This window comes from Elephantulus edwardii, unplaced genomic scaffold (assembly GCF_000299155.1).
Source record: "Elephantulus edwardii isolate Elephantulus edwardi_28Jun2011 unplaced genomic scaffold, EleEdw1.0 scaffold00202, whole genome shotgun sequence".
Lineage (NCBI taxonomy): Eukaryota > Metazoa > Chordata > Mammalia > Macroscelidea > Macroscelididae > Elephantulus > Elephantulus edwardii.
The window spans coordinates 2,317,242-2,344,678 of NW_006399952.1; the positions used below are offsets into that span (position 1 = coordinate 2,317,242).

General features: G+C 36.3%; 1 protein-coding gene across 4 annotated transcripts in view; it reads right to left on the reverse strand.

Annotated features, from left to right (window-relative positions):
• Positions 1-27,437, reverse strand: part of RIMS2 (regulating synaptic membrane exocytosis 2) — a 629,796-nt gene that overhangs the window by 394,742 nt on the left and 207,617 nt on the right. For 3 of the 4 annotated variants that reach the window (XM_006897150.1, XM_006897151.1, XM_006897148.1), the window contains exon 1: positions 17,842-18,074. The exons of the other annotated variant lie outside the window; for it this stretch is intronic. In XM_006897150.1, coding sequence (XP_006897212.1) covers positions 17,842-17,963 — 122 coding nt within the window. In that variant the 5' untranslated portion in view covers positions 17,964-18,074. Of the gene's footprint in view, positions 1-17,841; positions 18,075-27,437 lie in introns of those variants that run through there. 4 annotated transcript variants of the gene reach the window in all.

Genomic DNA, 27,437 nt, shown 5'->3' on the forward strand with positions numbered 1-27,437 from the left:
TCAATTAAAGGGAACCTCCTTAGTTTAACTGCCTAACAATAAAAGTCAGCAGCCATGAGACAAAAAAAAAAAATAAAAAATTGTAGTATAGATGGTACGATGTATTATTACAATGTTCAGTATACAACGAACTAGTATAAGATCCCCAAAGACGCAATAAAATAAAATCAGTACTGAAGAGAACAAAAACTATTCCTGCAGGGAAAATATTGCAATAGACAGATAATAATTTTGAAATAATCATAATGAATATGTAAAAGATGTTAGGGAAAACAGATACCATTTAATATATAATGCAGAAATACACAAATGTACAATCCTTGTTGGACAATTTGGCACTCTTCTCAATAAATAATGGAAAAGCAAATAAAATTTATAATATGGAAGATCTGAGCAAATTATTCATTAAATTGACCTAGATTACATATTCCTGGAAGCAGGAGCGGCATCCACTTCCGAAATGGCTTGCCTCCGGAAACTCTATGTACGAACAGTGCTCGGGCTGTTTGTTCATAGGGTCGCTATGGGTCATCTATGACTCAACGGCATTAAACAACAACAACAACAGATTACATATTAACAGCAATAAACCAGTAACTATACAAAAACATTCTACTCAGGTACACAGGGGGGAAAATTACCAAAACTAACGCCATATTGAGCCAGAAAACAAGTCTTAAAAGACATAAAATTGTTAAAGTCACACAGATTGTTCTCTGATTGTAATAAAATTAAACATTAGTCAATAAGAAAAAGCAAGCCTCAAATATCACATCTATAAATGAAGTAACATATTTTTAAATAACTCAAAGTTCAAATGAAGATCAGAAATGTAAAATGTTCTAAATTAAGCAAAAATGAACCTAGACCAAGCAATACTTAGAGGGAAATGAAAGAACTTCCAATAATTTAAGTATGAAACAAGAAAAGATCAAATTCAATTCTATAAACTACCATCAAAAGCTAAAAAGGATAATGCAAATCCAAAGTAAAAGCAATGAAACCGAAACAAAGACATGAATGAAATAAAGGAGACATATGATTGAGAAATTAAAACATCACTTTTTTTTAAAAAAAGCAAAAATTATAAATAATTATTAGTAATAATAAAAAACAATAAAAATGTAAATTAACAATGTGAAGAATAAAAAAGAAAATGTTCCTATAGATCCTACATAATTTGAATAATAAGGATATATTATTTGGGGGGGGGATCCTTTTTGCCCACGATTCCACAACTTATGAGATCAAGGCAAAATCTCTTTTTTAAAAAAAATGGACTTTTAAAACAGAATGCATGAAAGGGTGTCCTGATGACATAACTTGTGGTAATGCTAAACAAAAAGTCAGTAGTTCAAATCCACCAATCAGTCCAAGGGAGAAAAGACAGGTAGTTTTGTCCTGTAAAGATTTACTGCCTCAGTACCCTGATGGAATATCACTACGAGTTGGCCTGGACTCGAGAGCAGTAAATAAATAGAATGCAACATACTTATTTTACTAAGTAAAGGAAGAACCAACCACTTACTATTTAGTTATCATTGCTATCTTTTGAATTTAATTATGTCACTCAAAAAGATATATTTAAGTTACTACCCTAGAAAAAAATGATTATGACTTATATGTAATTAGGGCCTTTTCTAGTAATTGGTTTTTCTTGAGAACCTTTAAAAAGTAAATAAAACTAAATCTTGCCATATCTGCTTCTAAAGAGCATTCCAGTTTTATTTGTTCTAAGACAGATTTCTTCATGAATTAAACATTCAGACAGATGCAGAATCCCATGTGATAGTTGGACGTACTACCAGGCATATCATTTGTCACTGAAGCTGCTAAACTACATGCTTGTTAAAATTTAAATGGTAAAGAATATGCTGTATTCTTTCCCAAATAGCTTGCCTACATGGATATACCATGCACGCACAAATAATACACAGAACAGACTAAATCACCTTAAAAAGTACTAACACAGAGCTCATCAGTATACGGCATATGTCTCATGATTACTTCCAGAACTCATTTCCAGGAGGGATTTTCTGTCTTCTATAGTCTGAAAATGTTACATTTGATCATATTATTTGTATGAGAAAAGTACATCAGAATCAAGAAGTCATAAATTGAGCTTGAAAGTATGCCAGTAAACAGAAAAGAAATTACAGAAACTGAGGTAGAGATCCTTGTAGCCAACCTCTCTCCAGGTATAAGGCATTTGAGATGGGCAGAGGGTAGGGCAGAAAACTGCATGCAATGTGTGCTGCTACTGCCCAAGATTCATCTCAATGCAAGTGGAGGTCACTGCCCATGTGTCCACATGACGACTGGCAGCAGGACTGTGCTTGTGCACTGCCCAGCCCCTTGGAGACCTTAAATATCCATGTGAGTGAAAAAATAAAAAAGTTCAGGTGTGGAGACTGGCCAGCCAGACTGCTGGGCAGAATACAAGCAGCTGTGGTGCAGTCCACACCCAGGGGAGGAGTCTCTCCAAGAGATGCAGTCACATACACCTCCAGCGTGGGACTGGCCATCAAAGCAGAGGCTGGTCCCAAGGCTGTCAAGAAGTGGCTTCTCCCTGCACAACATAAAGCCATTTCCAGAAAAGGGGGGCTGAATCTTGTCAGGAGACGGGCATCTTTAGACTGAAAGGCCAAGGGTCTGTTGCTGTAAACAGTTACCAAGACAAAGACTCAACATTAAATCCATTGGACAGAAAAAATTAGTTGGCAATATGTAAAAAATATTTGTTAAGAAAATAACCCACAGAGGGTTGCTGTGTAGCATGCAAAAATGTGTTAACAGTTTTATTTGTATAAAAATATACAGTAATGAACTATTCCCTGGGTACGTATGCTTCTTGGGAAATACAGTAATATTCTTTCAAGTGCACATTGCTCTAAGTATGTTTTCTCCACTAGATTTACATTTTATACAAATAATGTTTAAAACAAGCTGTTCAATTTCTCCAGGAAAGGCAGCTTGCCCTATTTTATGATCACCATATTCTGTTTCAAAGTTATTACATAACCTGGCAGAAGAATCCAAAAGGTAATGTTCAGAAATTTACTGCAAAATTATATTGTGGCTTTTGGGGGGTGGGGAGGAATGTTAATTTAAAGTCATTGTTACAAATAATTACCATACACTTCACAGTTACCCTTTATTTTATGTTGTGATAGTTGTGAGTTAAAGGATCAGGTGAAGAGCAGCTCAACAGAAAGGAATTTCACCTTTTCCTAGTCAATACCTTCAAAAACACTGGCAAATTCCCTTTAACATCCTTTCAGAAGAAATTATTTGTGAAAAGGATGCTCATCGAATTGAAAGTGAAGAAAAAATGTGACAGCTTTTGTCTCTTTATTGTATCTGATCAGACACTTTCTCTTATAATTAGACCAGGCATATCAATCTTACAATTTCTGTGAAGAAACTTGTACATCTTGCTCCTATTATATTACTAATAATAGTCATGAGGACTGTTATTATGGTAGAGGAGTGAAGACAGAAGATTTCAAAGTTATAAATTATCTTTATATTCTGACATATATAATGACAATTTAATTAGAACATGAAATTCACAATCAGCCACTGGACAAGTGAATAACTCTACACTGATATTTGGAAAAGAGTTACAAAGAGTGCAGTTGGGGTTTATAAAAAGAAGTTAGAAATCTAATTTCTGCCAGGGCCACTGTTAACAAATGTAATTTAAAATAACACACTCTTCTTTTGATAATGACGAAGCAGCTCCTATCAGTCTAACTCTCCTACAGAAAAGAGTAAACTCGAGCCACAAATGTGAACAATTATCTAAAGGCCATAAACAGCGACAAAAAGGAAATAAGAAAAGTGAGGAGAAAATACCAAAATGAAGAAATCTAAAAATGGAGACTTCAAAGTCCATAAATAACACTGCCTGAATCGTGAACATGGCGGCTCTAAGCAGCCCAGCAAAAGTAACATGAAACGAAGATTTCAGCTGCTACCACTTCAGGGGAAGAGTGTATGGCAAGAACGAAGCCAAATTAACTGTCCTCTTGATAAACAAATTGAAAACGCATTTTTTCAGACAAATTACTATAAAAACGTTGTTTAAAATGACATAATGTAGGTTATCTGATATGGTAAAAAAGAGAAAACCATGATCCACACTCAAGAGAAAACAAAATTAATGAAGATTGACTTAGAGACAACCTGGGTGTTAAAATTATCAAGAAGTATTAATGTTAGAAGGAAAGCAATATATTCATAGTTAAAGAAAAGATAGAAAATGTCAACAATAATGTTGACTATAAAAAAGAAATGAAGATTTTGAAACCAAAAAAAGTAAAATTCGTAAACTTAACTCAAAAGCTCTCAACTTATCCAAAGCTCTAAATTAAATGTCTCGCCTCCAATGATAAGAAAATAAATGATGAGCTTTTTACTTAATAGGAGACAGTGGAAGAATCAATGAGCTTAAAACAAGTCTGAATAACAAAGGAAAAAAATACTAGGAGAAAAATGATAAGAATTCATAGGTAATCATAAAACCAAATGCATCAAGCCCATTGCTGTGAATCGCAGCTCCCCTTATAAGACAGAGTAGAAATGCTTCATCGCAAATTCAATGGAAGCAAATTATTACACGTCTTATGGGTTGACTGGTAAGTTCAAACTACTGACTTTACAATTTACAGCCCATCTAGTAACCACTGTGCCATTGATGCTTCCTGAGAAAAATTATACATGCTCTAATTTAAAAAAAAAAAATTGAAAACTCAAAAACTAGGAAAAACTGGGGGAGAAAAATTTTAAAACCATGGCCCAAATTTATCAAATTAGGTAAAAGATAAATTTATAGGCAAGAAGTTTTAAGCAAGAGAAATAAGATGATGGAGATAGATTATATATGTATATATATATATATATAGTAGTCAAACTGCTTTAAAAAAAAAGATTAGGAAATTTTTGAAATCAACTAGAGAGGAAAAGAATCTCCACAGATATACTAAAGCAAATGGATAAAAACAGGTATACCATGCGAACAGTATGCATCAGTGGCAATCAAGTGCAGATTCAACGGAAATCCAGCAGCTCTTGGTCACATGGGTTTAACTGTACTTGTATCTGGTGCAGCCAATAGTAACCCTTGTGTCAAACTCTTTTGAGTTGGGTTTCAGGTTTCAGGGGGAAGAAGAAAAAAAAAGATTACTTGTTAATGTGTTCTCAGAGTCTCATTAAAAGCAGAACTCATAATACTCCTTATTCCTTGAGGACAAACAATAACAATCAATGTAATGAAAAAGCAAAGAATACATTCCAATAAACTCTGATGAATACTACAAAAGGCCACTCTCTAGAAGGTTCTCTGCATCCAGAGCAGGTCAATACACGCAGGTGAATGCTCAATGAAGACTAATGCCCAGCCTGTCCTGGCCAGAGTTACTCAATTATAAAGAAAGCTTCACCCATTGAAACTCTTGGAGCTTGTGGCTCTTCTGCAATGAGTGTCTCTGATCCGATGCCTTACAAACCCAGATTGATAAGAGTTTATTGTCCAAAATGACTTCCCCATCCATTAACTTACTTTGCCATGTGAATGGGCAGGAATATGTAAAAAGGCTGTGTCAGCATATCCGCAAGACAATTGGCTAATCTCACCAATTCACAAGGGCACTGGCTAGACTCATTATTAAATTGAGCAGTCCCAGAAGCAGAATTAGAGTCTCACCACCTTCAAAGGAGAAGCTGGCATCCAGTGGGCACCCTTCAGGACCAGAGTTTCTTTGAGCCAGCTAGACTTAAAGCAGCAGCAGTGGTCAAAGCACTAACATCCAACAAAGCTGACTTTGGGACTTCTATGGCCCACACCACCAGGGCTAAGAGCCTTTGCCCAAGTTTATTGAAGGAGTTGGGGATAGTAAGCCACAATTGGTAGTCCTGAGGGCTATGTAACTAGCTTCAAGCTGTGAGGCTCAAAGCTGAAATATGAGCAAACACATTTTGTGAACTGTCCTGATTATATCCTGCTATTAATTACTTTTACTTTCAATAGGGTCTGAGTGGTCTGCTTTGACCCAATAATGCAGTAAGATTGATGTTTGGATGAATAGAAAGAGATGTGGGAGTGTGGGAGATATTCTTAACTCTTGGGAAATTATTTTGTGTTGTTGATGTTGTCAACAGGGACAAGATCCCCTTTGTGACATTGGTAAAAGTCAGATATGTCCATTCTTACACAGCTCTTGCTGTTTTTACATCATTACTGTGCTGTTGTTGTGTACCATAGAGTCAGAACCAACCCATCATTGACTTTCCAGTGGGCTTTCAGAGACAGTTAATCACCTAGTAGAAGATTGTTCATCCTTCTCCCACAAAGCGGCTGGTGCTCTCGAACCATGTGCCTTCGGGTGACGTGCAGCCTTATTCTAGGTCATATTGAGGCTTCTCATAGTCTTCCTCTTTATACCTACACTATTGACTTTGAACACTTGACTTGTTTTCTCTTGGAACTATGATGCTTATCATAGACTGAATTGTGTCTGTTCCCTCAAAATATGTGCTGTAAATCCTGACACCAATAACTGTATTTACAATCTCTTCTGGCAAAAAGTTTTGTCTGTCACAGTAATGAGTCCATATTAGTGTAGGATGCAGCTGAAGTCCATTTCTTTAGAGAGAGAAAATAGCAGAATAAACAAGAAATAGAACACGAGCAAATGGAGAGGAAGATACACGCCACATGGTCACCAAGGAACCTAGGAATACAAACTGAAGAGACAAAAATCTTTACTCAAAGTTGACAGAAAATCTTCTCCTACAACCTAAGCTCTAAATTGAATTTCTGGCCTCTGAAACAATGAGAAAATAAATTCCTATTTATTAAAGTCAAACACATGTGGTATCTTAATTATAACAGTAATACATAAATACAACATAGACTAAATGCAAAAAGCAGAGAATAAACATAAAATGCTTATATACAAGAAGCTTCACTGTAATCTTGAAGGAACATGGTTGAAGTCCACCAGCTGTTCCACAGAAGAAGAAACGGCAATGTCCTCCTGTGCTATTAACTGCCTCTAAAAACCCACTGGATGGTCAGCTATGGGTTGGTTCTGACTCAACAGTTGTAGTGACCCTATGTCCAACAGCCCTAAACCATGTTGTGTCATGTGTCAATCTTACCGTCTCTGACACACCTACCGCTATTACCCCGTCACTGAATCAACCCACTCATCAAGGGTCTTCCTCTCCTGTGCTGTCCCTCCACCCTTCCAAACAAGACATCCCTCTCCAAGGACTGATCCCTCCTTGCAACATGTTCAAAGTATGTCAGATGAAGCTTCAGAATTCTTGTCTCCAAGGAGCAGCCTGGTTTCAACCTAAGACAAACCTGTTTTATCTCCTAGCAGTCCATGGTATATTCAATACACTCTCTCTCTCTCTCTACACACTCACTCTCTCCCTCTCTCTCTCTCTCTCTCTCTCACACACACACACACACACCCAAGGAAAGAAGAGCACATAAAACATTAATTCATCAGAAAACCACAAAAGTCACAAATGTGTTATGTGCCAAGTAGTAAAGCTTTAAGACACATAACATAAAAAGTAACATAGTTAACTCATTCACTCACTCATAACCACTTCATAAGCCAACTCATGGCTGACTCTTCAGCAGCTTTCCAAGGTTATACATCTGCCCAAGAGAATGCCCAACCATATTGTCCTCTGGGAGAGGAATTACATCACCAAGAGATGTGCCTTTGAGTTAGCAATGCAATTCCCTAAGGACTAAGCAACCAGAATTCCCTAATAAAGTCAAAGACCTTATAATTTCCACAATCATGGTTAGAAAATTGAATCCAGTTCTTTCATCAACCAAGAAAACAGATAAACTTTTAAAGTCATTAAATATACAGAAAATCTGAACAATACTTTTAAACACTATGACCAACCTGATATCTGTAGATGATAAGATACAGCAAGCACAGACTGTACATTCTGTAGTTGTTTTAATTTTTATTTTGTTCAAATTTGCTTACCATGTGCGTATGCACTGCGTTTCACACTGTCCTTCATTCACATTGTGTTTCATACAATCATTCCCACTCATTATGTTCTTTAAAATTAATAACCATTGGACTATACTCACTATGACCTTGCCTTTCCAGATCCTGCTGGGTCTTTCCCATTTCCTTTATGCTCCCCACACCAGATTAGACATTTCTGATGAGTCCACATGCTATGTTACCTAAGACAGACCTTATACTAGTAGAAAAGTAAGCTTAGTAAATTCGAAAGAACTAAAAGAATGAAACCTGAAACTAACTGCAGTAGCAAACAAATGTTTGGAAATTTAGAGTTTTACATCACACAGGAATCAGAAGAACCGAGAAGACTTCATCTTAAGAAGCTAAAGAAAGAAGAGGAAAGCCAGTGTACAGCAAATAGAATAAAACAATTAAGATATGCACAGGAAGTAGTAAAACAACAGACAAACAGTACAGAAGAGTAGCAAACACTAACTTAGAGAAGTTCTGATGGCTTAATGGCAAAATGATACATTGACAGTCCAAAAGCCTTTCAAATCCACCAGCGGCTTCACAGGAGAAATATGGGCAATCTCCTCCAGTGCAATTTACTATCTGTCTCAGAAAGCCTGCTGGAGGGTCAGCTAGGAGTCAGTTCCAACTCAATGGCACATAACAACAACAAAGACAAAAGCTGGTAATAGTCTAGCTAGACTAATCAAGCAAACAAAGAAAAGATTGTGAATTCTAAAAGATAATACCAGAAACAAAAGATCATCGCAGGTTACAAAGATATAAAAGGGATAATAAAGGAATATTATGATAAAATGTTTTAACATTATTAGTTAAGTAGATAAAATAGCAAATTTCTTGAGAAATGTAAGTAAAAAATATTAAACAGAAAATCCATCCATCTGAAATAAACTGAATTCTTTATCAGAATTATCACCTAAAAACTCTCCATAGTCAAATTGCTTTATTTTTTAATAAAATATTTACAAAATAAATAACATTAATTTTTCTCTCAATTGTTTCAGAAAGTAAAAGAGGAATGGATAGGAGGCCAGAATAGTCCTAAGTCCAAAATCTGTCAGTCATATTTCTGTAAAAGGAAATTATATAATATGTACCATGAACATAGACACAAAAACTCTTAAGAAAACAGTAAAATACCTAAACTAAAAATATGAAAGACGGATGATACCCCATAAATAAGTGGGATTTAGCCCAGAAATGGAAAAACAATGGCTTAAAATACAAAGTTCAACTTTATCCACATTAACAGAATAAAGGAGAAAAATCATATAATTGTTTCAATAATTTGAAAGTTTTTAACAAAATGCAAACCCATATTTGACTTATAAAAAGATTCTCACTAAAATTAAAGAACTTCCACAATATCCATTTAAAAACATATGTTGTTGTTGTTGTTGTTGTTGTTGTTGTTGTTGTTGTTGCTGTTATTGTTGGGTGCCGTTGAGTCAGGTACAAATTATAGCAAACCTATGATCAACAGATATGAAACTTGTCGATAATCTCTGACACACTAAAACCATTGTTGCAATCTGTGTCAATACCACTGATGAGGTTCTTCTCTTTTCAAGCATGTCTTTCTCCAAGGAACAACCTTTCCTAGCAACAGGCCCAGAGTATGACAGACAAAGCTTTACCTAACATCCTTGCCTCCAAGGAGCACAGAAGCTGCACCTTCAAAATATATCTGTTCATTCTTTTTAAAGACCATGAGATGTTTGGCTCTCTTCTTCAAAACCAGAACTGAAAGGTTGTTTCTGAGGTTGTAAATTGTTCCTTCTGTCATCATCCAGCTCTCAGATGCATACATAATAGGTGATGGGAAAGACCATGGGGTGAATTAAGTGCACCCTAGTCCTCAAACTAACATCATTGCTCCTCAGGAACTTATAAAAGTCACTGACTGCAGACTTTCCCAATACAATATGTTTTCTGATCTCCTGACTGCTGATACCAAGTGTATTTATTGACTGGGGATTCAAGTCAGATGAAGTGGCTGATAAATTCAGTCTTTTCTCCATCTATCATGATGTTGCCCATAGGTCTAGTGGTGAGAATATCTGTTTTCTTGTCATTGAGATGCACTCTATATTAAAAGCTGCAGTACGCGATCCTCTGCAGCAAGTGTTTCACACGTTCCTCATTTTCAGCAAGCAAGGCTATATCATCACCATGCCGAAGGTTACTGAGAGTCTGCCTCCTATTCTGATGCCACGTTTTTCTTTTTTGGTTTCCTTTTTATTTTGTGTGTGTGTGTGTGTGTGTGTGTGTGTGTGTGTGTGTGTGTACCATCAAATCAGATCTGACTGGTACAGGAGGAGATGGCCCCTCCTTCTCCAGCAGAGCATCTGGTGGATTCAAACCACGTATCTCTGGGATTGCAGTGCAGCTTCTTGCCACTAGGCCACCAGAGCTCCCCCCACGTTTTTCTTTATGGAGTCCACCTTCTTGAATAATTTGCTCAGCATACAGAATAAATAGATATGGCAAAACAATACAAGCCTGATGTCCACATTCTTCATTTTAAACCATTCCTTTCTTAATTTTAAACCATGGCCCTTGGTTGTGTTTGTTCTAGGTCCCCTAGACAGAGCTGTTCAGCTTCTTGGTGAAGGTATAGGTTTCCCATGATCACAATTATGTGCTCTGGGATTCCCGTTCTTCTCAATGTCAGACATAATTTGTTAAGATACACATGGTCAAAAGATAAACGTGTTAAAAAGAATAAATAAAACGGTCTCTGTTGATATCCTTTATGTTTACAAGAATATAATCTACAAAACTACTTAGAACAAGTTGAATATAGCAAAATCAAATAGCACAGGTTAATACTAAAAGAAAATTATTTTATGTACAGCTCTGGTAACTGAGGGATAAGGAGCTGAACTGACAACACAAAAGCACAGGATATGAATTCACCAGAAGCTCCACAGAAAAAGATGAGTAATCTCCCCCTGTGCAATTCATAGCCTCTGAAAACCCACTGGAGGGTCAGCAATTAGTCAGTTCCAACCCCACAGCATACACAATAGATAGAAACAACTATACAATGGAACTTAAAAATCAATTCCATTTATAATAGAATAATAAACATTAAATACTTGGGAAGAAAAGGAAGAAAAATCATGCAAGAACACTAATCTGAAAACTACAAAACACTGCTTAAATTTTAAAACAAACCAACAAAAGAACCACAATTCACTGCACCCAGCTGGAACTGACCCAAAGTCGAAGTGGCACTGGATTTCTGAGGTTGTAAATTGTACAGGAGGAGACTGTTCATTTTTCTCTCACAGAGAGCAACCACTGAATCAAACTCCAGAAAATCAAGACCTTTCCATTAGTAACTCCCTACAAACAAGGACACTAACACTTGCTAGATACATTAAAGACCGAAAGAGACTACATGAGAAATTATATCATGTAATTTAATATCATTATATATAATATTGTATAATTACGCAATAAATTACATAATATTATGTCTTAATTATATTTTTAATACGTAACTCCTAATTTGTTAGGGCTCTGTGGTGGCCTAGTGGGTAAGGAGTTGTACTGCGAATTCAAAGGCAGATGGTTTGAATCCACTAGCTGCTTCAGCAAGATGGACATTCTCCTCCTGAGCAATTTACAACTGAAAGGTCACCTATGAGTGGCTTGCAACTCGATGACAATGAGTGAGTGCATGAATTAAGGAGCTCACCATAAAATGACGCAACTAATGTCACATATCCAGCAAATAGCATACCATAGATACAAACAAATTCTGGGTTATAACTACTAATACAGCAACAATTTAAAAAATCAATGGTTGTTGAAAATGGCAGTGCTTCTTGTCATTTTCCAATTCCTCTGCCAGTCTGTTAGGTTGAGAAGAGATTGTAACTGTCAACAAATTCATTTTACTGGATCCACAATCAACACCCTTGGTACCAACAGTCAGGAGATCAGGAGGCATATTGCATTGTGAAAATCTGCAGGCAGGGACCTCTCCAAATTACTGAGGAGCAACAATGTCAGTTTGAGGACTAAGGCACACCTGATTCAGGCCATGGTCTTTTTAATTATTTGTTATGCATCTAAGAGCCAGATACTGAATAAGGATGACAGACAAATAGTTGATGCCTTTACATTGTGATGTTGGAGAAGACAGTATCCTCGTATTCCATGGACTGTCAAAAGAACAAACAAGTGTGTCTTGGAAAAGATGCAGCTGGCATGCTCCTTCGAAGCAACAATGCCAAAGCTTCATCTCACATACTTGGGCTTTGTCATTAGGAGAGGCTATTCCTTGGAGAAGATAGCATGCTTGGAAAAGTGGAAGGTCAGTGAAAGAGAGTAACACCCTCAAGCGGACAGATTGACACAGTGACTGCTGCCATGGGCTCAGGTGTGTTAGAAAGGATGGGGACAATGGCACAGAACAGGATTCACACCTGTTGTTCATAGGGTTGCTAAAAGTTGTACTCAACGCAATGGCATCTAACAACATTTGTCAGTTTAATGGACATGCAATGTGATACAGAGTTTAAAGGGACAAAAGTAAAAAGTTCTGATTTGGGGACTTCTTAACTCAAGTCGGCAGCTATACTTTCATTCGCTTATGACAGTGATGGTATAAATAAGCCTTTAACTTGTTTATTCAGCTCTTACTCAAGCTGAGTCTCACATCTCACTTTCTACTCCACTTTACACACTGAATAAGAATATGAAGGTAGCTTAAAATGGAAGAGGAGAGAAAAACCAACACAAACAAACAAAAAAGCAAGGTTTGAAAAACTCTAGACAGTCTCACTTTAGGGTATTACAATTTTGCAATGTAATGATTTGTATTTGCCTTTTCTAGCTTTACACACATTTCTGAGACCCTTGCTGCTTCTCAAATTCAGAGACCAATACAGACTCCAAGTCAGTGTCAGGTAATTTTTTTTTCTTTAATATATAAAGTATTTGTGAGTAACAAAAAGGCATAAGAAAGCTGACAGCACATAAGAAAGGATTTCACTTTTCTATTTAGTGAACAATGCCAAAATTAAATAGAAAGAACTTTATTCATCACTCTGTTCCTTGACTTTACTGAGCCTATGAGGATCAGAAGGAAGTTCATAATAAAAAAGAATGGTTAAAATTTATCTGTAAGCTATCAGACACTCTAAAGTAGTGGCTTTATCAAACAGCTTTCAATTTAAAACTCAATATTGAAGATCTGGATTGGAGTAAACATTTGCAATAATCATTGTGATATATACACTGCAAATCTGATAAAAATCTTCATGCTATATACCTGTGAGTCAAGTCATTTTGTCTAGAAATGTAAATGGAAACTCATTAAAAATAATAAATCTTTATATACAAAATGTGTTTTTGTTACTGTTGTTGTTAGATGCTATCAAATTAGAATCAATTCAGAGCTGACCCACGGACAAGTTTTCAGAGGTGGCAAATCACAGGTGAAAGCCCCGCCTACCGTTCTCTCAGAGAGCGGCTGGGAGACGTGAACTCAGTGCTTTTGTGTTGGCAGTGCAACCCCTTAGCACTAGCTCTCCAGAGTCCCCTGTACAAAGATAATTAATATGTTTTAAGTTTATAGTAATTATTTACTAAAATGTCTGGATGTGCCTTATAGTTCAGAATAAACAATTTATTCCTATGTGAAAAAAAACCAACTGTGTTGTGACCACATCAAGTGCAAACAACTCACACTGTGCAGAATGCACTCTCAGAGGTATGAAAAAGTCAGCAGGCTGTTCTTTCAACGTCAAAGCATTCATTAATGTGCCATGATGAATAACAAGTGTCTACGTCAATAATCCTCAGCACAAACTGATGGCTTCATTAAAATGAATAGTAATAGTAAATGTTGTATACAGGACTTCTCAAAAAAATTTTTTTCAGACTAAATAACCACACATTTCGTTTTCTAAAACCTACTTTTATTGAAAATATTAATGCTTTAGTATCTTGGGAATATTTCATTGAGAATGGATCCATGATATTAACACTGGAGGAATTTACGATTTACACTTCACTTTATAAATCATCATGACCAAACAATGAGAGGTTTTAGAGAGAGAGCCCTACCGATAATAATTTCTGGAAAACAGCAGGTGTATATTGGGGTTATTCCAGGCCAAGAGTAGGATAAATTTCTTATTTATAACTTAAAAAATTTCAAATATTCTTTGCTCTACTAAAAGTTTTTTGTTTGTTTTGCTTTGAAATTGGTTTAAAATGTGAGAGTCTGCATATTTCAATATGTATACATGTATAGTGAGAAATGGAGGAAAAGAATGTCTTTAATATCCATTCTGCACAAACTCCAGTCATAGTATGCCCCTCTGTGGTCAGCCAGAAAATTCACTGTCATACACTTAAAGGCAAAGAAACAGATGCATCAAGACGATGGATTACTAAAAGCATCAAACAGAAAAAACTTAGAGAATATTGAGTCCATTTCCCATTACTTGTATTATAGTCATTATTATCATGCTCATTTATACACTGCTCAAGGCAACTGATCACTCAATTTGGTAAAGATAACTCTGCTAAAAATATACCTTCTAGCATCCCATTATTTATGTTTGCTTCCAAAGACAAGATCACAAACATCAGATTTTTTAATGAATTCAGTACCTGAGGACTTTTTTTACTGTGACAAAAGCAATTATCTTTGTGTCCTGATTAAATGATTTAATTTATGAAAAATTAGTTTATCCAGTGTGAAGACTTGATAAGAACTTAAAGTGCCAGTTCATCAAAATCTATTGAGTTGTTTTCTCGGGAGGGACAGATAAATTTTTTTTCTTCTGAATGTGTAGTTGTGTCATTTTACCTGCAAAATAACGGAAGTCATCCTGTATTCCCTTTATGCACGAATACGGTACTCAAGCACCCCAATGATCGAAGGAAAAGCTAAGAATATTCCAACCAAAATATAAAGGGTTCTACTGTCCAGTTTAAAAAAAAATCTTAAAATATTCTAGTTTGTTTCAGTACTAAATAAATTTCAATTATTTATTAAGTAGTAAAATAGTTTACCAGTCCACATTAATCTCCAATTCAGTAATCCATGACATATAAACTATTATTGGTATATTTTATATCTTTATAAATTAGTGGCAAGTTACCCTTTCAACAATTCTGTAGCAATTTTTCCAAGAGAGTTTTATCTTTTAACCTTAGGTATCTACAATGTCTGAGAAAGAAACTGTCCTCCCACACTAAGTCCTGATGAAAGTCAAATTGCAGATTTAATGATAAGATTAATTACCATAAGAAGCAACTCAGTGTAAAAAAAAATCTGATAGAGTCCCTTTGTATTAATAGATGGTCTAAAATCAATACATCCTACTAGTCTCCTAGTAATTTCTCCTGAAAGTCAGTTGAGAATGAAACACAATAATACTGTCCATATCTCTGATGACTTCTTTCACATCAACCTGGGGAAAATTGCATAGCTACAGTCCTAATACCAACACTCACTATGACATTTTAACTAGTCCAGTGGTGATGGTTATATAATCGATGCTTAAAATGTTCAAGACCATGAATGTCCAGTACATGATGCTTAAGGGTCCACTGCTAGAAAAAAAAATTCTAAAGTTGTTCTAGGATCATACCTTCTGATGGCATATTTAGATAGTTTTCAGTAATACTTCTTCAAGATCAATTTTTTAACCTACATCTTACTAACTAATCCAATGCTAAGGGAAATGTTACTGCCTGTGCCATTGCTGCAAAATTTTAAGCAAAATAAAATGTTTTAAAGAGCATTGTATTTGTCCTCGACACAAGAAATGGCCAAAATATCAATGTTTAAGTATACTACAGAATATATGGAAACAACTGCATTAACTGAAAGTTCACATAGACAAATTTTACTTTTTATATTTCTAAATAATAATTACTTGTATCACCACTTGACTGCTTTTAGAAGTGAATCAAGTAATTTATTATTTATGAGAGCATCTATACTTGTGAAATCATATATATTTCTCATTAGTTAAGAACATAAAAATGCAGGACGTTTTTCCCTAAATCAGATTAAGTTCTCTATTGATTAAAAGTTGTAAATAACTTTAGATAAGAACATAAAAATAAGCCAAGTTTGGTTTTATGAAGATACTGAAAACTATGCAATTTAACATATAATTGTAACATCATCAAATTACAAAATGTCAACAGTATTAAATTATAAGCAACAAGCAACAAAAGAAACTTAAAATCAGAGCAAAGCAATTATAGAAAAATACATGATTCTTTTTAAAAAAATAATACTTTCATATTTTTAAGCTAGTGAGCAATCCTTATTAGTAGTACAATTTATGAAGTGGATATATACCTAGCCTTCATATTCATATTTTATATACAGAAATGCTGGCAATAATAGAAGGATACGGGAATAAAACTAGGGAAAGATTTTAAAATAATGAGTACAAATGCCACTGAAACTCTGGTGAGCTTCAGATCATGGAAATTTTTAGAAATCTTACTCTTTTTATTTAAATATAACATGTAGTACAAACACTCGAGCAAGGTATTATTAAAAAAAAAAGAAAATAGTATCTTCAAATGTAGGCAGCCTATTACAGAATAGCATAATATTTCACATACTGTTATATATTCTAAATCAGTCCAAGAATAAAATGGCAAAATCCAATTATGTTAAGTGAACAGATCTGCCTAGAGAGAAATAGAAGTGCAATTTTAGAAAATATAGATGTTATCCCATATTCAAAACAAAGTTCATAAATATGTTATAATTAGTTAATCTTTAAATGAAAACAAATTTTAAAAGCTTCGTTTACTTCAGCCCATACAGAGATAAACTGGGTAATGGGTAATTTTCCCATCTCTGAAGTAGGCTAGCTTGTATTGCTCAGAGATGCTAACAGGAAGCCCAGCAAAGCCACTCCAAATTCCATGCACTATTAGTTCCCCCTCGGCTCCAGAAGGTTTCAGTGCGTTATCAAATCCACTGAATGGCTTTCTCTGTTTTCTTGCACATATATTTAATAATGACAGGATATTACCTATACAAGGTATAAAACAGGAATTCTCAAAAGGTAAACTACTTAAATAAAGGAAGAACTATGAGGCAAAACTGCATTTCAAAATCATTCTATAATAAGATGTGTCCCTTAGTGCAAGCCGGAGAAAACATATGTTCATAAAGGCACATCCTCCGGCACACATACACACACACACACACTCACACATCGGACTGATCAAGCAATAGGAATTCGTAACAAAGAATCCCACCAACTAACCATCCTATTGCAAACAATTCTTATCAGCATCATAATTTATCCTATCTAAAAGTGATTCTTATTCTCCCCTGCATAGAGAAAGGTCTTAAACCTAGACAACATCTTCCGCATGTTTTACAAAGGGCATGCATGATTGCTAATTCACATTTTCCAACAAATCATGCATGATTAGAGAGCCTCACCCCTACATATGCAAGCAAATCACTGCTGTCATCCTAAAGAAAACACCTAATGGGCATTTTAAGTTCTTTTTAATGATTATAAAATGAAGAAATAAAATAGCCTGATGTCTGTATTATATTTCAGAGGTCAAGCAAGTTAAATATAAGATGCTTTTCATGCTCTGAACTAAGCTTCTTCTACTTCTTAAAGTCAAATTGAGAAGATGTTACATAAAAGACTATATTTGTGTTTTAAAAATCTAATACTACTAACATCTCAATACAGTGCAATCTTTTCAGGCATAAATTATTATTATGCTACAAATATGAACACTAAAACAAAACAAGTTTAGCTCTACTCACCTTGCATCGTTCAGCGTTTGTCCAAAAAGCTCATTTTGCAAAATATTTGGTGGGGATGAAAAAACCCCATGAAAATGAGATAAAACAGAATTGCAGACCTGGCGCAATGTCTCAAATTGCATTTTCCTTCTTTTTCCCTTATTTTTCCTTACCACCTGTCTTTAAAGTCATCTATTTGCAGTCACCATCAAATAAAAACATGCCAATCAAGTTCCATATTTCTCCTGATCTCTGTAAAAACTGTGCTTGAATGAGCAGAGGATGATAGTTAATTGTACAGTCATTATTCTTCTAATTCAGTCGTAGAAGATTCAGTGCCCGTACAGCTTTCGGCTTTCTCCTGACTGTAGCAAGAATTCTAAACAGCAGTAAGCTATTTGGGCATTCCCAGCTGAAGTGTGAAGCTGAGCTGCTTTCATGTACTCTGCTCATATTTCTCAAAGCCTATTAAATACACGCAATGAATAGATGCTGTCGTCAGGAGTTTCAGCACATCTGGCCACCAGCAGTAAAATCTCAGAAGTAATGAAAATGGGGACAAGGTATCTTCTCAATATTACTACTAGGTAAGAAAAGGAGAAATTATGCATTGCCCCAACCCCTCTGCTCTTTGCCTGAAAAAGGAATAACTCCAGCAACAGAACACATAGGTCTCATCAGCACGCAGGCTGCTGCAGAGAACCAGAACACTGTGAAGAGGGAGGGGGAAGGTGGCATAGCCTCCTTCCCCAATCCTGAAGTGATAAAAATATGACAGATAATAGGCTTTTATCGCCTACATGTATAATGCCAGGCCTCTAAGACATTGGGAAAACATAGGATTAGTCATCTTCATTTCTTATTTTAAAATGTCTTCATTTTTTTTATTCTTAAAGCAAAGTGAGTAATGTTCAGTCTGGTTCCATTGTAATGACTGTACATACATGATAATTTGTTTAGTTTTTTAAAAAAAATAAGTATACCAAAATAACCCAAATTCAATTAAATGACACATATTAAATATGTACTTTCATACAAGTGCAAAAATCACTGCTAAGGATAAAAAGACTCCAGCAGCTATCTTTATATCTGAATAATTCCCATTACATTTTAAAAAAAAACAACACAGAATAAAAGTAGACATGACTAAAGGTTCAAACAGTCTTAGAACACCCAAAATCATTTGTTCATTCTCTATGTAAAATCTGGCTTTTCCATCCAAAGGCATTCATCTCTCTGTGAAAGATGCTCTATATAGAGGCTTTGTATAAGCAATTTTTTAAAAGATCAACTTATTTTAGAATTGCTTAATGCTTATTATTGATCCTTCATTCCCTCCCTTTAAAAGACCTATTCTTTTGGGCTTTTTCTTACTTCAATTCTTAACCCTAATTCCATTTCTCTGTTTCTACATCAGTATTACTGGTGGTGTACTAGTAAACATTTGTGCTGCTCACTCACAGGCACACAGTTCAATCCATCAGCTGTTCTGTGAAAGAGAGCCAATCTCCTCCATTTGATTTATCGCCTCTGAAAACCCACCAGAGGGTCAGCTATGCGTCAGTTCTGACTCGACAGGGCTTAACAACAGCAAACACACTTAAACGAGGGAGCTCTGCTAGCTCAGTGGTAAGGAGCTGTATTGTCAAATCAAAGGTACAGGATCCAAATCCACCAGTTGCTCTGTGGGAGAAAGATGGGCAATATCCTTCCATGTGTTTTACTTCCTCTGAAAATCTGCTGGGGTCAGCTCTGAGCTGATTCTGTACAAAATGACAATATATATAAGCACACTAAAAACTATTTAAAACTAACTAGTCTTTTGTGGAATTAATAAAAATGTAATAGTATAAATACTTTAAAAACTGATAACTTTGTTTCTTTCATAAAGTACCACTTAATTAGAGATCTTAAAATAGCCCTATCAGGCACTCTTTCAGGACACAGTATAGCGACTTGCTCTGCTAATCCCAAGACTGAATCTCTTTACTGGTGCTGTTGTTGTTATGTGCTGTTGAGTCCACTATGACTCATACAGACCCCATGACAATGGCTCTGAAACTCACCCTTTCCTGAACATACCTCATCATCTCTAATACACCTGATCCCACTGCTATAGCCATTGTGTCAATCTATCTAATTAGGGTCCTTTGGTCCTTCTCTTCTGCTCTGACTCTACCCGTCCAAGCATGATGTCCTTCTCCAAGGACCAGTCCTTCCTAGGGACATACCCAAAGTGTGTGAGCTGGGAGTTTCAAAATACTTGCTTCCAATGAGCAGACTGGTTTCACCCTCTCCAGTACAGACTTATTTGTTCTCTTTGTAGTCCATGGTATGTTCACTACTTTTCTCTGGCACCATAACTCAAAGGCATTGAATCTTCTTTCATACTTATTAGGTGCACCTTGGACTCTAGACTAACACCACTGCTCTTTAGCACTCTGAAGAGATCCTTGACAGTAGATTTTCCCAAGGCAACTTGTCTTTTGATTTTCTGACTGTTGGTGCCAAGAGTGTTGAGTGTGGATCCAAGCAAGCTGGAATCATTAACCCCAATCCTTTTTCTATCTATGATGAAAATGACCAGTGGTAAAGAAAGCAAAAGGTCATTAAAGAGTACAAGATGAATGAAAGTCCAAGACAAAACTTTGAATAGTGCACTATAATGCTGAGAAGCCAAAACAAAAGCAAGAAATAAGAAAGTGAAAGAGTTAAACAGAAGATTTCAAAACGCAGATTGAAAACACAAAGTAAAATACTATAATAAAATGTGCAAAGAGTCAGAAAATCAAAAGGTAAGAACTCATTCCGCATTTCTCAAATTGAAGGAACTGAAGAACAGATATTCAGTCCATAAGTTGAAAACTTAAGGATGTTTTGGGTAATATATTGAATGGTCTAGGAAGCATCAAAACAAGATGAAAGAAATACACAGATTCACTGTACCATAAAGAACTGGCTGACACAGAACCTTTTTAGGTTCATGATTAAGAACCAATAATAATAAAGCAGGATGTTCAAATTGCTCTGATAAAATTGACAAAAAATAAAGACCCAAAAATTAATGAAATACTAACTCAGATATTTCAACAAACAGATGCAGCCTAAGATGTGCTCACCAGGCTGTGCTAAGAAATCTGGAAGTCAGCTAACTAATTTTCTGACTGGAAGAGATACATATTTATTCCCATTCACCAAAATAGGTGATCTTACAGAATGGGGAAATTACTGAACAATATCATTAATGTTACATCCAAGCAAAATCTTAATGAATATTTTCCAAAAACAACTGGAACAGTACATCAACAGAAAACTGCCAGAAATACAAGCTGGATTGATAGGAGGCCACAGCACTAGGGATGTTGTTGTCATTGTTGTTGTTGTTGGGAGGCCACGGCACTAGGGATGTTGTTGTCGTTGTTGTTGTTATTGTGTGCCATTGACTCACCTGCAACCCATATCAACCAAATGTACAGCAGCTTTGAAGTCTGCCCTGTCCTGAAGCCAGTCTCACTGATTCCGATACACCAATCCTATTACCTCAGGTACTGTATGAATCCATCTTATTCAGTGTCTTCCTCTCCTGCACTGTTCCTCCACCCTTCCAAGCATGATGTCCTTCTCCAAGGACCAGTCCCTTTTGGCCACTTGCCCAAAGTGCGTGAGATGGAGCTTCAAAATCCAAGGCAGACTTATTTGTTTTCTTGGCAGTTCATAGTGTGTTCAAGACTCTTCTCCAGCACTACAACTCAAAGGCATATATTCTTCTCTGTCATCCTTAGTCATTGTCCAGCTCTCTGATGCATAGCAAATAATTGCGAAGGTGAACCATAGTCTCTAGAATGACCCTGTTGTTTTTCAGTACTCTCAAGAGGTCCCTGATAACAGATTTTCCCAGTGCAATTTGTCTCTTGATTTCCTGACTGCTGGTGCATTACTGATGTCAGATGAATCGTGGCTGAAAGCAGATAATATCTGAAGTCTGTCTATTTGTTTTTTAATCGACTATGCAAAGGCATTTGGCTGTGTGGATCTGACAAGATGTGGTAACATTGAGAAGAATGGAAATCCCAGACATATGATTGTTCCTATGAGAAACCTATACCTAGACCTAGACCAAGAAGCTACTGTGTGAATAGAGCAAGGGACACAGCATGGTTTAAAATCAAGAAAGGAGTGCATCTGAGATGCATCCTTTCTCCATACCTTTTCAATCTATATACAAAACAGATTATTAAGGAGGCTGGACTTTATAAAGAAGAAAGAAGCATCAGGATCGGAAGAAGACTCATCAACAATACATATTGTGCTGATGACACAATTGTGCTCACCAAAACTGAGGCAGACTTGAAGCATGTGCTGCAGAAGGTCAAGACTTCAGCCTTCACTATGGATTGCATCTCAACATCAAGAAAAGAACCTCTCTTAAGGTTCAAACTCATCAGCAGCTCAACAGGGGAAAGATGGACAATCTCCTGCCATGAAATTTACAGCTTTAGCAATCTAAGGACAGGTCAGTTATGAGTTTATTTCAACAAGAAGATAGATAGATGATAGATAGATAGATAGATAGATAGATACATAGATACAAAGATACATAGATACATAGATACATAGATACATAGATAGATAAAAATAAAAAGAAAGAAAGAAATATGTTTGCTGAAAGTGAGGAAGACCTGTCTGCTATAGAAGATCAAGGACTGTAGTCTTCAATATAGATTGAAGCTTAACATCAAGAAGACAAAGATTCTAAGCACTGGGCCAACTGGCAGCACCACAATGGATAGAGAAGAGACTGGTTTGTTAACAATTACAGCTTGCTCAACTCCACAATCAACACACTTGGCACCAGCAGTCAGGAAATCAAAAGATGAATTGCACTTGGAAAATCTGCTGTCAAGGACCTCTTCAGAGTATTAAAAAGCAACGATGTCAATCTAAAGACTAAAGTGTGCCTAATACAGACAATGTTCTTCACAATTACTTGCTATGCCTCAAAGAGCTGAAAAATGATAGAAGAAGAATCAATGTCTTCAAGTTTTGGTGCAGGGGAAGAATCTTGAACATATATATCATGGACTGCCAAGAAACCAAATATCTGTCTTAGAGAGGGTGAAACCAAGCTTCTACTTGGAGGCTAGGATTTTGAAACTTCATCTCACATACTCTGGGCATGTAGCCAGAGGGACTAGTCCTTGGAGAAAGACATCATGTTCTGAAGGGTGGAAGGACAGTGCAGGAGAGGAAGACCCCAGATGAGATGGATTGATACAGTAACTGAGACAATGGGCGTAGGTGTATAAGAATCAGTGAGACTGGCTCAGGACAGGGCAGAATTCAGAGCTGCTGTACATAGGGTCGCTATGAGTTGCAGGCGAGTTGACAGCATATAAGAACAACAATATTATTAACATAATTTTTAGTTTCTAAATTATATCTAGTTGCGTAGGGTTGTTATGTTGGTTTGTTTGGCGTTTTGTTGTTTGGGGTTGTTGGGTTTTTTCTTACCCAGGAAAAGGTGTTCAGAAATTGATGCTCTTATAATTTAATAGATGAAAATAAACTGAGACTTTCAAGAGTTAATGATCATACAATTTGTAGGTAAAGAAAATATTTTAATAGAGACCTAACTCCATTTCCTATGCTCTTTATCATTCTTTCTTTATACGTGTGCCCATCACTGAGTGCACGCACAGACGCGCGCGCACACACATACACACTCCAACAAAAGGATCTCTGATGGCAGAGGCTAAGTGCTGTTGAATTAGGTGTTGAGCGACCATCTGGACAAAAGGTCAGCAGTTCTAATCCAGCCACTACTCTGAGGAAGAAAGATGGGCAAATTCCTCCCATAAAGATTTATAGACTGTGAAATCCAGTCAAGGGATCCCAAAAGCAGGAATCAACTGGACAGCAGTGGATTCAGGATTGGGTCTTTGTGAATGGATCAGTCTCTATAGATGATAGTATAACTGCTTGGGGATGGCATAATCAAGGCTGTTTTTATTAAAGAAAATGTCTCCAAATTTTTAGCTTTCAGTAACTTCAAATTAGTTTCCTCCAGGCAGCCTGGTGTGTTTTAAATTGTGGAGGCACTGACCAGAAATTCATTTTCTATTAACTTTGAAAAGGTCAATTTCTAAAGTGGAAACAATCACACTTTAAAAATTGTTATTTTCATGTAAATTTCACAGTTTATAAGACCAGTGATTAATATCTTTCCCCCTGTGAGTAGATTTAATTTTTCTAAATCATCAAAAGCCCTTTGGAGCCAAGTCAACTAAATAAGAAGGAGATTGTAATACTGGGGGGAAAAAAACAAAAACCTCAACTTTTTTTGCTTCAAAATATGGAGCTTTTTCCAATTTCTTTCACAACTGGAGCTGAACACAATGTCACAGAAAAGGTTCCCAAAATGTCTTATATGATGGAAGCAACACTGAAATAAAACTTAAATGGCTCTTTTGTAAGCATTCAACAACATAGCAATGGCCTTCCTCAAAGCCTAATTTTTCTGCCACCTACCATACAATTTCTGACCAATTTTCTCTTTGTGTTCTCAATATTTCAAAAGTAATTTTTTTATATTTTTGTACCCAATTACAACCCCTTTTCACCTTAGATACCCAGTTATAAACTCTCTTTTCATTTTACCGCATACTTGTCCATTGTAGGGTTCAAGAAAAGTACAACCATCATATATTATTGATACATATTAATAATAATTAATAAATAAGTAAATAAATTTCATGTCTTTCACTCTCACTTCCAAAAGGGAAATCTAAAAATTTGTTTTATTTATCTAACACAGAGCCTAAAGCAGACAGAGTAGCTACTCAGTAAATATTTGCTGAATGAATAGATGTCTAAATTTTACTGAAAATTCATTGCTTAATGACATTTCTGATCAGGATATTATTTATAGAAAATGCCAACCGTTCAAAAAGAAAGGGAAGCAATCCCCCACAAAAAGGGCAGAAGACATGAGAGGACACTTCGTTAAAGAAAATGTTTAAAGGAGAGGGGGGAAAACCACACCTGAAGAAATGTCCGAGATCATTAGCTAGCAAGAGGTCAAAGTCAATGTTGTGGCATCAAATCAACTGATAGACGGCCCTCCACTGAGTTTTCAGAGCCTGGAAACTGCATGGGAAGAAATTGCATCTTCTCTTTAGGAGCCACCAGTGAATTCAAACTGCCAGAAAAATGCCACCTTTGAGTTAGCACAACTTCCCAGGAACTATACCTCTAGAGTTTCATTAGATACTTCTCATTGTTCGGTGCCACTGAATTGGCAGTGACTCAGAGCTGACCCTCAGCGGATTCTGAGAGAAAGTGAACTGCACAAGAGGAGACTGTGCATCTTTTTCCCGCAAACAGGTAATGCCTCTGGGTTGGCAGCATAGCTTACCGCTAGGCTACCAGAACCTCCCACTTCTGATACCCCATTAGCTATCAGGAAGATATGAACCAAAACAACGAGGTATCATCTCACTCTGGCAACCAGAGTATACAGTTCAATAAGACAGCAAACAACAAATGCTGGTGAGGGTATGAGGAATTCGGAACTCTCACACAATGCTGGCACCATGTAAAATGGTGCAACCACAGAAAGCAGGTTGGCATCTCTTTAGATCGTTGAGAATAGAAATACCATTTGACCCAACAATCCCATCATGAGGTACATATCTCAAAAAAAGAAGAGTTATCTCTCAAGCAGAAATATTCACAATCCTGTTTGCCACAGCATTATTTACAATAAAGAAAATAGGAAAACAGCTCAAGTTCCCATCAATGGACATGTCGATAAAGAAATCATGACACATTCACATAAAAGAGTACAATTCAATGCTGGAAAACAATAAAAAATTCACAATATACTGCCTAACACAGAGGTATCAAGAAGACTTCAATAATAAATTACTTTTGAATAAATTAATAAGTTACTTTTGAAATATTGAGAAAACAGAATTGGTTAGAAAGTGTATATGGTAGGTGGCAGAAGATCAGGCTCTGAGGAAGGCCATTGCTATGTTGTTAAATGCTTGCAAAAGAGCAAAATCCAGTCACGGGATCCCAAAAGCAAGGAGCAACTGGGCAGCAGTGGATTCAGGATTGGGTCTTTGTGAATGGATCAGTCTCTATAAAGGATACTATAACCGCTTGGGGATGGCCTAATCAAGGTTGTTTGGAATAAAGAAAATGTCTCCAAAATTTTAGCTTTTGGTAAACAAAGTAAGGGAAAAGGGGTTATTAAAGTCTAAGATCATAATTTTTTAAAGCTAAGAAAAGGTTTACACCGAGCAGCAATTCTGGAGGTTTAAAAGGGCTGGGGAGGGAAGGAAAAAGAGCAAAAAGTAATAAATAGATAAATTGGATGAAAGGAAGGGCAATCTACAATAAGGGGCTGATGAGACATTGAAATTAGTTAAATCACATTAATCAATAGTACGAATATCCTAAAACAAAGATGTGTCTACCTGACTGAATGGAATAATAATTACAATAGAAGAAAAAAAAAACGTACATGACTGATCCAATGGAAAACCCAACATGATTTGTAAACTCATGTAAATAAAAAAAGGAGTAAAAGCAAACAAACAAAAATCAAGTGCCATTTAGCACTTAATTTCTGTGTGGCTCTTCCCAGGGCTTTTATTTTGTTCTCTTTATTTTAAATTGGCTTACCAAGGGTTCATAATTATAAGGCTCATAATTACAAGAATCGGCAGCATCTGCATTCAGCAACACTGTGTTTTGGATGGCCTTTGTGATTGTTGTGAATATACTGAGTGCTACAAGAAAAGTCTATGGCTAACACTCATTTTAAAATTTCAAAAGTCCAGGACTACAATGCCATAGATAGTAGGTGTTTTCATGAGAAAAGATCGAACACAGTTAGAATGCTTCAGGATATTTATTTTATATAAATGAGTTGCTGTTTATTTAAACACAAGTAAAATCAGTTATAGGGTTGTTATTATTGGGAGAGAGAGAGACAGAGAGAGAGAGAGAGAGAGTGTTTAATTACCGAAGAGCAAAGAGTGACTCTGGAGACTAAGGTGCACCTGATACAGGCCATGGTCTTTGCAATCACTAGCTATGCATCAGAGAGCCAGACAATGACTAGGGATGATAGAAGGACAATTGATGCTTTCAAGCTGTGGTGTTGGAGAAGAGTATTGAATATACCATGGACTGCTAAGAAAATGAAGAGGTTCATCCTAGAGAGGGTTAAACCAGGCTGCTTCTTGGAGGCAAGGATTCTGAAGCACCATCTGACATACTTTGGACATGTTGCAAGGAGGGACCAATTCTTGGACAGGGACATCATGCTAGGGAGGGTGGAAGGACAGCACAGGAGTAGAAGATCCTCTATGAGGGGGATTGATTTCAGTGACTGGGGTAATTGGGAGTGTCAGAGACAGTGAGATTGGCACAGGAAAGAGCAGAGTTTAGGGCTGTTGTACATAGGGTTGCTATGGGTCACAGGCGATGCAACAGCACATAACACTACCATAAATATAGATAGATGATATAGATAGATAGAGATAGAGATAGAGATAGAGATAGAGATAGAGAGAGAGAGAGAGAGAGAGAGAGAGAGAGAGAGA